Source organism: Dryas octopetala, chromosome 5 (genome assembly GCF_963921425.1).
Source record: "Dryas octopetala chromosome 5, drDryOcto1.1, whole genome shotgun sequence".
NCBI classification, from domain to species: Eukaryota; Viridiplantae; Streptophyta; class Magnoliopsida; order Rosales; family Rosaceae; genus Dryas; species Dryas octopetala.
This window is the reverse complement of record NC_141370.1, coordinates 16,191,222-16,205,498: the sequence shown is the minus strand read 5'-3', so window position 1 is coordinate 16,205,498 and position 14,277 is coordinate 16,191,222. Positions and strand designations below refer to the sequence as shown.

Below are 14,277 nucleotides of genomic sequence, written 5' to 3'. Positions count from 1 at the left end.
TTTGTGCGACTTTTTAACGGTTCACGTTATGGGTAAGCGTAAATCACTAATGCAAATTCCTCTCTTTGTAGTTGTTTACGTTTGCTAAATTGACAGTAGCAACGTAAACATGTATCACTTATGAAGAGAAGTCTTCTCTGGCTCTCTTGGCAAATAATTTGGCATTAGTTATGTACTCTTATGTAAATAAATATATATATCGTATTAAATTGATAATTTACTAATAATATCATGTGAAACATATGACTAAGTAACATTACGATCTACATAGAAACTTAATGTAGTACCTTCTATACCACATTAATATTTAAAATGGTAGTGTGAGCAAAGATAATAAGTCCAATACATTAAAAAAAAAAAAAAACGCATCAACTAAATACGTCATGTCAAATTGTGTCAAATTGAATGACATATCATATTTCGTTGAACTTTATTAAATAAGTGACAAGTCATCTACGTTAAATTTTAGGGATTAATGTCATTTTGCTCCCCAGACTATTACACATGTATCAGTTTACTCCCCAGACTTCTAATTTGGAAAATTAAGGACCCTGACTTTTTCAATTTTGCCAATTAAGGTTATTCCGTCAATTTATACATTTTTCATCTAAAATGTCGAGATGATCAAGCAAAATTTAGCAAGAAATAAAAGAGGAAAAATGATGCATGAGGAAAAAATGATAAGATCTAATTGGAAGGGACCATTTTGCCCTCAAAGATTTGGATAAAAAATGTGTAAATTGACAAAAGAACCTCAATTGGCAAAATTGAAAAAGTCAGAGTCCTTAATTTTCCAAATTAGAAATCTGGGGAGCAAACTGATACAAGTGTAATAGTCGGGGGAGCAAAATGGTATTAATCCCAAAATTTTAAGAACACATGTCAATAAATAATTGTGTTCACAATATTACTTATTTGCATTTAACTAGATACCACAAGGCGGTCAATTAGTTTACTATACTTTTATAATTTAGTAATTATGGTAATATTTTGACTACAACATAAAAAGTAAACACTTTTATTAATTCTGTGAGCTAACTAGGAGTTGGCTATATTGTATTTGGTTGCACCTTATTAAATAAGTGACAAGTCATCTACATTAGGTCTTAAGGATACACACCAATACATACTTGTAACAATTTTCACATTATACGACTTGTGGCTTATTTATTTGCATTTAACTAAATATGACATGGCATTCAATTAGTTTATTATACTTTTATAAAATTAGTAATTATGGTAATGTTTTGACAACAAGATAAAGAGTAGTTATGTGAGCTAATTATGAGTTGGCCAAATTTAAATTTAAATTTAAATTCAAATTCAAATTCAACTGACATATCGTATTTGGTTGAACCTCATTAAATAAGTGACAAGTCATCTACTTTAAGTCTTGAGGATACTGACCAATTCATACTCATATTATATCACTTTTCACATTATATAACTTAGGCCTCACCAAAAAGCTCAAGGCCCGAAGCCCACCCGAAGCCCGCCCGGCCCATTAGGCCCAAAGCCCGATTTGGCCCGAAAATTGGGCCGGCTCGGCCCGGCCCGAAAGTCTCTTGGGTTGGGCTTGGGCCATCCCCTTGAAGCCCATGGGCCGCCCGAAGCCCGCCCGTTTAGGCCCGCCCAAAGCCCGACCCAAAGCCCAATTTGGAAATCATAACATATTTAATAGGTTTTTTGTTTGTTTACTATAATAAATTATTAATATGCTTATTAAGTTATTATATAATACTATAATGTTAGTAAATAGTAATAGTGTAAACTATGTAATACCATAAATAATAAAGTAATAAACTTTTAAAATTATATACAACATTACAAGTATAATAAAATATAAATGTATATGTGTATATACAACTTTTATAATACAAGTATAATTAAAGTTATTAAACCACAATTGTCATTTCATTAATTCAACGATCTAAACCGTTCATTTTCTATTTTCATAGTCAAAGATCATCCTTACAAAAAATCGGCTAAATCGGAATTCATCTACGGATCTACCCATTCGATTATCATTAGAAAAACCACGATCGTTCATTAATTCGACCACCGTTACATTTAGAAAAATCACTTTTACATTTTCGATTAAGCTAATTTTTTGCAAGAATTCTCTTTGAGTGGAGAACTAAAACTTGAACGGTTCGGATCGTTGAAAACAAGATCGATATGTGAGCTTCTACATATAAATACACTTGAAGAGTATAATTCTAATAATTTTCCCGTTGAAACCTTATTGTTTCCATAATTATGAAGACCACAACGTGATTTCAACAATCTGACCTGTTCATTTTCTATATTCATAGTCAAAGATCATCAGTACAAAAAATCGGCTAAATCGAAATTCATCTACCCATTCGATGATCATTAGAAAAACCACGATCGTTCATTAATTTGACCACCATTATGTCACTTTGACATCTCCGATTGAGCTAATTTTTTGCACAAATTATCTTTGAGTGAGGAACTAAAATTTGAACGGTTTGGATCGTTGACAACACAATTGCATCGTTTGTTTATAAAAATATGTAATAAAATATATAATAATATATATGTACATTTATGTTTTATTATAGTTGTAATGTTGTATATAATTTTAAAAGTTTATTATTTATGGTATTACACTATTACTAACATAATAGTATTATATAATAACTTAATAAGTATATTAATAATTTATTGAAGTAAATAAACGAAAGAGCTATTAAATATGTTATGATTCACAAACTTGACAAATAAACTAGTCAGCTCAGTTGGTTGAGAGTTGAAGCTTGTTATGTGAGGTCTCATGTTCAAATCACAATATAGCCAAAATCTTTTTTTTTTTTTTTTTGAAGATATATATGTGTCTAAATAGGCTTTGGGCCCATTTTGGGCCGCCCGTTCGGGCCTAGCCCGGCCCGGCCCTCCAAGCCCGATGGGCGGGCCTTGGGCTTGTGTATTAAAGTCCAAGCCCGGCCCGGCCCGGCCCGAAAGCCCTATTGGGCTTCTATAATTCAAGCCCGAGCCCGGCCCGAACCCAAAAAAGCGGCCCGGCCCATTGCCGACCCCTAATATAACTTGTGACTTATCTATTTGCATTTAACTAAATACAACATGGCATTCAATTAGTTTATTATACTTTTATAAAATTAGTAATTATGGTAGTGTGTTGACAGCAAGATAAAGAGTAAGCACAGTAATTAAGTGAGCTAATTATGAGTTTTCCAAATTCAAATTCAACGACATATCTTATTTGTTTGAACCTCATAAAATAAGTGACAGATTGTCTACTTTAGATCTTGAGGACACATATTTCGATGCATTATACTCTTATATAGTTATATGTGTCATTTTTCACATAAGATGTAACTTATCTATTAGCGCAAATACGACATGGCCTTCAATTAGTATATTACACTTTTGACAACAGGATAAAGAATAAGCACATTAATTATGTGAGCTAAGTAGGAGTTGGCCAAATCCGGATTGAATGGCATACCATATTTGGTTGAACATCATTAGTTAAGTGACATATCGTCTATTATATATATATATATGTTTTGAGAATATACGTATACTAATACATATTCATGATCGTATCGTAACACTTTTTCACGTCATAAAATGATCGTATCACGATCATTATACCAAACGAGGCACGTACGTCGGTAAATTAGTTCATTATACATGCATGCAACATTAACTAGAGTGAAACAAATAAAAATAGAAATTAAAACCAATCTCCAAATTCATAGATTTACTGCTCCAAAAACAAACACAAAAAAAGATGGCCATATATGATCTCCTACGCACACCAGCTACAGAAATAGGCATGGTTTCACAGACACAAATGAAATACTCAAACAGGTACACCATCAATCAATCCATCTAGTTTTATTGTGCGCGTCTTAGCGCTTATTAACCATGAAATAAACATTTTAAGTCTCGATCATGTAGCAGGACCAGGAGTACCCTCGTTGTCCTCCTCATTTGGTGGTGGCATGTTAAGATCGAATCTGTCATCCCCTTCATTAGCACCAGCTGCAGGAGGAGGAGGAGGAGGAGGAGGAGGAGGAGAGGAAGCAGCTCTCCCCTCTTGAGCCAGCTCCTTCAGATCAAATTCACCTACACAGTAACACATATATGTATATGAGAATAACTAATTAAGCAAATACAAATATTATTGTGCATAGATACATATATATATATATATATATACATGGGCATGTGTCTACTAATATTAATTACCTTGCGGTGGTGGCTGATGATCGGCTTGGGGTATTTTGCCTACCGGAGGCGGAAAACACCCACGCCATTCTCTCTCAGGGTGGCATCGCAAATGGCCAAACAAGGCTTTCCAAGAGGAAAAATATCGAAGGCATACACTGCAAATTGGGCCTGGCCCGCGCTTGACCCCCTGGGTTGGGAGGGCTGGCGGAGCACTAGCACTACCCCCTCCCACTGTGATAGATCCTCCTACAACCATAGGGAGGCCTTGGAGTATGGAAGTTAGAGGACTCCCACCAATATGAGATAGTGTCGTTTCAAGATGAGTAGCAGAGGACGGTCCTCTGCTACTCATCCAGAATGCCGATGACACTCTAGGAGGAGTCATAGAAAACCTTCTGCCACCAATATGAGATGGTCGTACTTCTCGGGGCGGGGTCAAAGAGGACCCTCTACGATAGAGCATTCTAGGGGGAGTCACAGTCGCAGAGAATCCTCTACTGACCTCAGGAGGAGTCACAACAATAGAGGGATCTTGAACACTAGCATCAGTGCTTGAAGTCATGGATGACCCTCTAGGAAGAGTCACAACTACAGAAGAGCATTCAACAAGAGAAGGGTCATGATCTCCAACACTAACATCAGTGCTTGGAGGCCTGTTGACAAGCTCTATCTCTTGATTAGGGGCTGGAGTGTTTGGAGATGGTGAGAGCACAGTAGGAGCAATAACCTCGTTTTGGGGTTGCTGTCTCTCAGAGGAGCCATGGTTAGAGGTGTTGGCTTGGTTGGTCATTTTGATGGCATGAGAGAAAGTAAACAAGATATGAGCTTAAGCAATATGTACTATGTTCAAAGCACAGTGCTCAAGTGTCCATAGATATCCTCTTTATATAGCTGGTGGAAGTTATGTAACTTATGGTCAGTACTTGTGCGTTGTTTTGTTCAGTGGGTGGGACCCAATTAACTCTAGCTCCAAAATTGAATACTTTTGAAATATATGGTAAGTAAACTGTAGAGTCAGAGAGCTCAGTTTTGTGAAGGGTTGTCATCTTTCTCTATTGGCTGTTGACATTCATGTGTAAAGCCGTTAAAGATGAGTATATATGGTATAGACAGCCTAGACAAAACTTGGATTTTCCAAATTCTGATTCATGTGTATGTTCATATGTGGCCAGTGGCGTACTTCAAATGTCATTTATTTTCAACAAGCTGTATTTGCACCTGTAATTAATATTTAGGAGAAAACTTTGGTAACTAGTCTTGTCATTGTTGACACGTCGTTTAACTATCGCCGTACTTTTATTTTATAGAATTAGTAATATTTTTGTTTGTTTGGTCAAGTTATAGAATTAGTAATATATTATGGTAATATTTTGACAACCAAGTAAACAGTAAGCACATTAATTATGTGAACTAATTACGAGTTGGCCAAACTCAACTAGTAATGAACTAATTGAACAGCATGGCGCTCTTTTTTTTTTAAGATTAAACATGGCGCTCGTTTTCTTAAGATTAAACATGGTGCTCAAACTTGCTTGAACTTGATTGGGTAAGTGTTAAGTCATTTAGTCTAAATCTTGAGGACACACCAATTCACACTCGTATTGTGTCACTTTTCGCTCTAAACGAACTTGTAATTTACGTGATTTAGATTTACCACCATTGAGTAGACCATGCAACGGATTGTATTTTTGCGGGTTTAGGTCAAACATGACACGACCCGTTAAGATATCGAGTGAACACGACACGACTCATTAAGCCAACGAGTGAAAAAAAATGTCAACACGAACACGACACGAAAAAATAAAGTGTGAACACGACACAACCCCTTTCACCCATTAAGAAAACAATATACATTTTTTCAACAAAAAAATTAAATTAAATATATAGCAAATTACATTTAAATCAATAAAATATTTCAATATTTCATAATGGTCAATGTAAATTTTTATTTTCCTATAAAGGTCAATGAGTTTTCAAATTACATTTCATTTTAGTCACTAAGCTCAATTCACTTAATGATGTCATGTATTTTGGTATATTGGAAAGGGATTAATGTTATTTTGCTCCCCAGACTATTACACATGTATCAGTTTGCTCCTCAGACTTCTAATTTGGAAAATTAAGGACCTTGACTTTTTCAATTTTGCCAATTAAGGTTGTTCCGTCAATTTATACATTTTTCATCTAAAATGTCGAGTCATCAACCAAAATTTAGCAAGAAATAAAGAGGAAAAATGATGCATGAGGAAAAAATGATAAGATCTAATTGGAAGGGACCATTTTGCCCTCAAAGATTTGGATAAAAAATGTGTAAATTGACAAAAGAACCTCAATTGACAAAATTGAAAAAGTCAGAGTCCTTAATTTTCCAAATTAAAAGTCTGGGGAGCAAACTGATACAAATGTAATAGTCTGGGGAGCAAAATGATATTAATCCCTATTGGAAAATATCAATTTGTCCATCCATTTTTTTCACTACATATGAGCGTAAAATTATGATATTATCCTTAATTTACTTTAGGGTATAAAAATGTGATTTAGGATATAGAAATGAGTTGCAGGATATATAAATGAGGTTTAGGGTTATGGAGCTTATAGCTTAGGGTTTAGATCTCGAGTTTTGGGCTCTGCTATAAGCCATTTTGTTATGTAGCATGCAGTCAAACACAAACTAATACAAATCTAAATATGAATAGTAATTTATGTTTATTAATCTATTGTAAATTATCTTTTTTATTTTGGTCGATTAATAGTGACTAAAATGAAATTATAAAAAGTGCATTGATTAAAATGTAATTGTAAAAAGTTTTATTGATTTATTAGTAATTAACCCTTAAAAATATTTTATTACATAAGTAAATATATTTTATTATATACATAAATACATTTTATTCCATAAATGTATAGTTTAAACATTACACATAAGAAAAATATATAAAATGTGCAAATGAAATGATTAATATCATTAAAAAAATAAAATATATTTATTTCTTAACGGGTCACTAACAAGTTTCGCGGGTTAACATGAACACAATACGAAAATTAACGGGTCACTAACGGGTCAACACGATTTGAATACGACACAATAAGCCTCAACCCGAACACTATATTTTTTGTGTCGTTTCATGTCATGTTAACGGGTCAGATAAGATATTGCCAAGTCTACCATTGAGTCTACTCATTGTACTTTAATTAATATTTATATTTGTACTATTTTGTTGTTGTATTACCTTAATTAAAAGTAACATATCACCATAATTATAAGCTAATTCTTATTATTACACAAACTTAGAGAGAAAAAAAACTATTTTAAATATAATATAGGGATTAATATCATTTTGTTTCCCAGACTATTACACTTGTATCAGTTTGATCTATACACTTCTAATTTGAAAAATTAAGGATTATGATTTTTTTAATTTTTCTATTTGAGATTATTTCATCAATTTACACATTTTTCATCCAAATTTAGCGAAAAATTAAGGAGGGAAAAAGAGTAAGATCTAAATGGAAAGGATCATTTTGTCCTAAAAAAGGACCTCACGTGATTGGCACATGGTGCTATGCAAACGAAAATTTGGATGAAAAATGTGTAAATTGATGGAATAATCTCAATTGGAAAAATTGAAAAAGTCAGTATTTAATTTTATAAATTAGAGATCTAAGGACCATACTGATACAAGTGTAATAGTCTAGGGAGCAAAATAACATTAATCTCATATAATATATTGATGCAATATGACTTTATCTATTTCAATACAAGAAAAGAGTGGCACTAAAAATTGAAATAAGTATTTCAATTTTCATGGCTGGCGCTTGTATTTTTTTGTATGAAGAAATTACAGATTTTGTTCACTTATTTTATACTTAATTCAATTTTAATCCACGATTTTTTTTTTTTTAAGTTTTGTTTTAATCTACTAATTATTCCACTTGTTCAATAAAGGTTCAGATTTGTTTTCTCAAATTTGTCTAGCCTTTTACCATATCAAATCTCAGTCAAATTCAGCAAATATATACTTGGTTTAAAGTTATGTATCTTCTTTTTACCATCATATAAAGATTATCCATATCGGAGTTCTAAAACTCAACATAATTGGCTCTAAAGTAGGATACCCAAAACTACCAATTTTTCTTAGAAAATTTTCAGATTTTTCAAAGTTCACCAAACTTCAATTCTCTTGATTATAATACTCCAAATTGGTTCCTATGACTAAGAAATGATGAAATATAACTTATACTTCAATTATAATTGAAGAAAACAAAATCAAAAGGATTTAAAATTATAACTTAAAAAAGATCGTAGACAAAAATTGAACTAAGTATAAAATAAGTAGACCAAAATTAAACTTAAAAAAGATCGTGGATTAAAATTGAACTAGAAATAAAATAAGTGGACCAATTTTGTAATTTCTTCTTTTTTGTATTATGTCACTTTTCATTTTAAACAACTTGTCACTTATGTAATTAGATTTTCCCAAACACGGCATACTGTTCAATGAATTCATTGTGCTTTAATTTAACCAACTTGTATGTAATTAACAAAATATTTAATCAATGTCTGGACTCTTTATTTTATAGTATTACCTTAATTATAAGCTAATTCTTATCATAGTCTTAGATACAGATTTACACATAATTGAAAAAAAACAAAAAGAAGTTATTTAGTTATACCATGTCATCAAGCTGGTGTGACATTAAACTGCTTAAAAAGTTAAAGAGTATTTCAGTCTAAGAAAAGAGTATATGCTAAGTATCCCAAATTTGTATCTCAAATTTTAATTTTTTTTTTTAATTATACATGACCTACTCTAAGCCTAAGGCTCATGTATTTCACAAGTACCACACCATTTGCAACACAAATTTGCAACACAAAATTAAAATGCTAGATCGGTGTGTTATCATTTTAACATATATTACTTTTTTATATTTTAAACTGATACTAATACAAAAAATAAACAAATGTTAGAAATTTGTTTATCGTTCGAAAATTCTTGTACATGTTTTCATTTGCAAGTGGACCAATTGCTAGTAATTTCATGGTTCAGATTTGTGAAAAAAATTTCACATTGAACCATTTTAAGATTTCCCTGCCTTTGGGCTTTTCTTAATACGTATTATCCAGACCAAATAAAAAAAGACTTTCATTTTCTGCTACCGATAACCATAAGCCGAATAAGATAAAACGAATAGCATTTGGCAGTTAATGAACATAATTCTATTACATTGTCACAAACCTCCAAGTAAACATATTTGCCAAACCATTCATATGACGATTTTTTTGAAGTATGTACACTCAGGACTACCAGACCTCTAGAGAGAAAGAGATTATAATCTGATGATCATAGCTTACTTCACTAACATAGGGCTCGTATTATCCCAATATCAGGTTATTCACACCCAAACAGGGCACTCAAATCATATTCACATCTCAGGTGCAACATGACCAATCCCGGCTGCCACAACACGCTCATAACCAGAATAATAGAAAAATTGGAACTGTAAACTATTAACCAGAATTTCCCAAAAGTCGCTCTACTGCTGCATGGACATTTCCTGCAGTGGCCATCAGAGCCCGTATGTTCTCTTGTCTGTCAAAGAAACCCATCTCCTGAAGTTGTGAAAGCTGTGCAGCATACAGTTCTTCCGGTGGCACTGAAATATATGGAATAGGATTAGTACAAACCAAACAAAAGAAATCATTCTTTAAGAAATTATAGGTGAGTAGTAAACCATCAGGCATGTTGGGAACAGCCAGGCTGCCCGTGCCAAGCCCACCAAACATGTTCATCAGCATCTCTAAGCCCATGTTATTGAATGGTCCTGTTTTCACAATAATATTAACAACAAGCCACCAATTACCACGACAAATATCTTTAAAAGAGAAATGCTCTGTCTTCTCTTTTGGATTAAATGACTGGGATTTTCAACGAGGGGCTTGTTACCAGAACCTTTTCCTAGAAACTCACTTCATACCATATTTGCATTCATTGAAAATTAGAAACAACCCATCCTGTACTAAATTTTTGTCAAACCCATCACAAATAAGATTGTAGTCTTAACAAATTCCTCTTTGAAGTATCTATACTGCCACAGAATACACAATATAAGGATGGCATCCCATATAAAATGACAAACACACTGTTTGGAATATTTTCAACTAATGCAATGCAGACAGTTTGAATTAACTGTGCGGACACCATCTCCTAAAATCTGTCAAGTATGGCAGTTAACCCATAGTTTTGAAGAAAGGAAAACATAAAATGGATAGTGACTTGGGATACCTGTGCCGACGCCAGTCTGACCTGGTTCCCTGCAAGGACGCACTGAATTAGTACAACTCAAAGAGCAAAAACTAGTAATCACACCAACAGGAAGCCAGAATCTTATCCAATTCAAGTTATAAGATGCACCAATCTGAAACATAACCAAAGCCAAAGACAGCATGGAATTTTATTGAAACTGAATTAAAAAGGGAGTTTTTTTTCCACATTTTTACTGACCAACTAAAATGAAGCACCAATGAACACATACAGTTGATTAAATGACCATGAGCCAATATTTCTAAACTAGTGACTATATTTATTATTTGTCCAACCAGTTGAACCAATGACCATTACCCAACTTTTTTTTAACAACTCAATGTGTTAGGTCAGGAAAATGACGACAGTAACAATACACGACTTGGTTGAGGAAGAAAGTAAAAATCCAACTGAACTGGCCTAGAACCGTTGACATACAGTTTCAGACTTCACAATCAAGTTGCATAATTAATTCACAGATACATAAAAGTAGTGGTCAATATGAAATCCTCAGGAAGGTAAGGTAGCAATATCAATTCAGGCTAAATCTATTAGACCTATCAAAGAAAAAACTATGTCGCTTACTGGGTTGACTGTTGCTGTTGCTGACCAATCTGCGACATAAGTGATTGCTGCATAGTCAAGAGCAGCTGCAAGAGAGAAGACAAAGAAAAGAAATAAAGAAACAAAAATCAAATTGGTACAATTTTCAAGTTTGATCATTATACTGTCTCCCAAATTGAATCGTTCAGAAACACAACAATAAGATATGCAATTTATTTCAAGTGACTTCAATTGGGTAGCTTAGGCAAACAAAAACTTCAAAATTCCAAAAGCAAGCCAGTAACTCACTGTACATATGTGTGTGCAAGCAGGACTTCAAGAGCAGGTAGGAAGTTTTGGGAGAGCAGAGTTCTGTTTGTTGAATCCATGTGCATGTGCATGTGCATGTGCATGCGAGAGAGAGAGAGAGAGAGAGAGAGAGAGAGAGAGAGAGAGAGAGAGAGAGATGCATGTGTCAAAATGTTAAGCACCCTAAAGTAATATACCTGCATAGTCTCAGGAGAAGCCAACTGACGAAGAAATTCAGGGTTTTGCATCATTTCTCTTAAATGAGAATTGGAATCAAGCATGCTATGTAACTGGGGGTTGGAACCAAGAATCTGCAGTTGCATAATGTTAAGAAACAAGAAATTTCACCCTCAAGCATATTCTATTAGAAAAGAAAATGATACCTGGTTCATAAACTGAGGATTGGAGAGAAGGCTTTGCGATATTTGAGAAACAGCTGGATTTTGCATCAACTGATTCAGTAAAGTGGCATCCTGCACGGCACCCAAGCCTTCAAACTCTGGAAAACTAAGTCCAGCATGGCCAGCTGGTGTCTGTGGCCTACCATCCCCTATAGGGTTCGACCTTGTGGTGTTAGTTTGGGCAATTCCAGCTGCTAGATTCACAACTAGTTAACTACTTATTGGTAATGACTAAAGAAACCATAAGAGCACAGCATATTGACCTTAAACCGGAGGAAGCAAAAGGTTTGAAAGTTTCATATAATTGCTCATTGTATTGTGGCTAATATTGTTACTACCAATTGCTACTACTGCTATTTTGCACAAAGCAGCAACTACTCAATTATAGATTGGAAAATAAAAGATGAAGTCTGCTGGCTTAAGTGGTTTTATCTCTTCTGCTTCACCAAGGATGAGAGAAACCTACCTTAGTCCACAAGCCCAACTGGCCTCCAATAAAACAACAATACGAAAAAGAGAATGTTTTTCTATTTCTTCGTACTTGTGGCATTTACTGATAGAGGATATACCACATCTTAATCCATACAGCATTGAATGTTAACAAAAAGAATCATTTCATAAGATATGTGCAATACAACCCAACTAAGGTATTCAAAGCAAACTAGTGGTCAAAAAAAAAGAAACAAAGGTATTCAAAGCAAACAAAGTTTAAATTGTACTGCTTCAAGAATCAGAACCAAGACATTGCAGAACAGAAACAAGTGAGCAAGAGCTTACTACCTGTAGAGGACCATGGGTTGGGAAGTGGGTTAGTATTTGGAGCAGGAGAACCAGTTGTTGAATCAGAACTAATGGTTGACGGGCTAGTTGACTGAGTTCTGGTTTGGTTGCCACCTTGGGTCCCCAAAAGAGCTGCAAATGGATTTGAACTATCACCCCCAGCATTCCCAGCCATTGTTGTTGCATTCAGAAATGGCTCTTGTACATTTTCATACATGCGTCTAAGCATGTTAAATCCCTCTGGAGAAGCTTCGATGTTGCTCATAGCTCTGTCAGTGTTGCGCATCATCTCACGCATAAGCTCAGGGTTTCTTGCTGCTTCAAGTGTCTGACGGAGAGTGCCAGGATCATTAAGTATGTGCCCTAGCTCAGGATTCCGATCAATAATTTCACGCATTTGAGGGTTGTTCATAATCAAGTTCCGCATTATATCAGGGTTATTCATAAGATTTTGGACGACAGGCATGTTCATTATGTCTCTCATTACGTTGGGGTTCTGAGTCAATTGTTGCTGCACTTGATCAAAGTCAGGAAGCCCAGCTCCAAATAAATCACCAGTGCCACCCATCCCATTGACATTAAGTCCAAATCCAGGAAATGGTGAGGCTCCAAAACCAGATCCTCCCAATGTCCCACCTTCATTAGATCCAACACCCCTTGCTTGGGTGGAATTTGCAACTCCAGCATTGGTTGCACCACCAGTGTTGGCTGACGCAGGTGGTGCAAAACCGCGAACCAAGTGGACAGTGTGATCTGCTTCCAAACCTATTACAAAGAGAGGAAGTCACAGTTAAGAAAGACCTATCTCAATAGTAGAACATGTTTCAAGTCGGTAACTTACTAACTTTGGAGCAAAGAGCTTAACAAGAATCCTAACCAAGCCAAGCTTCATAGTAAAAAAGATAAATGAAGCTCTCTGCTCTTAATGACACTTACCCTATTATATTCAAGTTTAAACATACTTTCCCTAAATCTCTCAACCATAATTCAAGCTTCAAGTTGATCACCCAAGGCACAAACTCAATACTAAAACCATTCTGGTATCTGTAAATTCCAAGACTGACCCAACAAGCTATGCCACATTGCAATGTGAACTACCACCCTAACTAATATGAATATTCGTCTATCTCGGGAAACCACAAATCAATCACAGAATACTTAGGTTCAATCATACAGTTATAACCCATCTCAATTCTACACCACAAAACGCACACCCAACAAATATATATATATATATATATATTTAACGTGGAGAAAATAAGAAATAGATAGTACCGTAGCTTTGGAGGGTCTGATCGTCCTTTAAGATCCGACCCTTGTATATCAGGCGCTGCTGATCAGCCGGAATATCGGACTTCTGCGCGAGGACGCCTTTGAAGGATCCGACGGTGGATTCGAGGCTAATCTGAACGGTGAACTTGGAGCCGTTGGAGCATCGGACGTTGACTTTGACTCCATCTCCACCGTTGGATTCGGTGGCGTCGTCCGCAGCACCCTCACCTCCTCCTCCCATAGTCGGAGGTGTCTCACGCTCTAAAAACTAAAATGCAAAAACTGAGTGATGTAGTAGATCGATCAGAGCAAAATCTGAAACCCTAGCAGCTCTGGCGTTGAACCAAATTTAGGTGCAGATTTGTGGGTTTGAGGTACGATAAGGGACTGAAGGGAGAGAGCTAAGCTGGTGAATGTCAATGGGAGAGAATCAGAGAAGTGAAAATAAA

At 35.0% G+C, this 14,277-nt stretch overlaps 1 protein-coding gene across 4 annotated transcripts; it reads right to left on the bottom strand.

Moving 5' to 3' along the window:
• Positions 1–9,382: 9,382 nt before the first annotated feature.
• On the bottom strand, positions 9,383–14,252 carry LOC147284923 (ubiquitin domain-containing protein DSK2b-like). 4 transcript variants are annotated; one of them, XM_086245067.1, is made up of 8 exons: positions 13,832–14,252; positions 12,557–13,321; positions 11,759–11,970; positions 11,573–11,686; positions 11,109–11,173; positions 10,506–10,534; positions 9,955–10,044; positions 9,383–9,876 (listed from the first exon to the last, which is right to left on the bottom strand). In XM_086245067.1, the coding sequence occupies exons 1-8, from the start codon at positions 14,067–14,069 to the stop codon at positions 9,731–9,733; spliced, it is 1,659 nt and encodes a 552-aa protein (XP_086101193.1). In that variant the 5' UTR covers positions 14,070–14,252; the 3' UTR covers positions 9,383–9,730. The 4 variants fall into 4 exon arrangements, with proteins under 4 accessions (XP_086101193.1, XP_086101194.1, XP_086101195.1 ...); XM_086245068.1 differs by having other exon boundaries at positions 11,759–11,967; XM_086245069.1 differs by having other exon boundaries at positions 11,759–11,925.
• Positions 14,253–14,277: the final 25 nt, after the last annotated feature.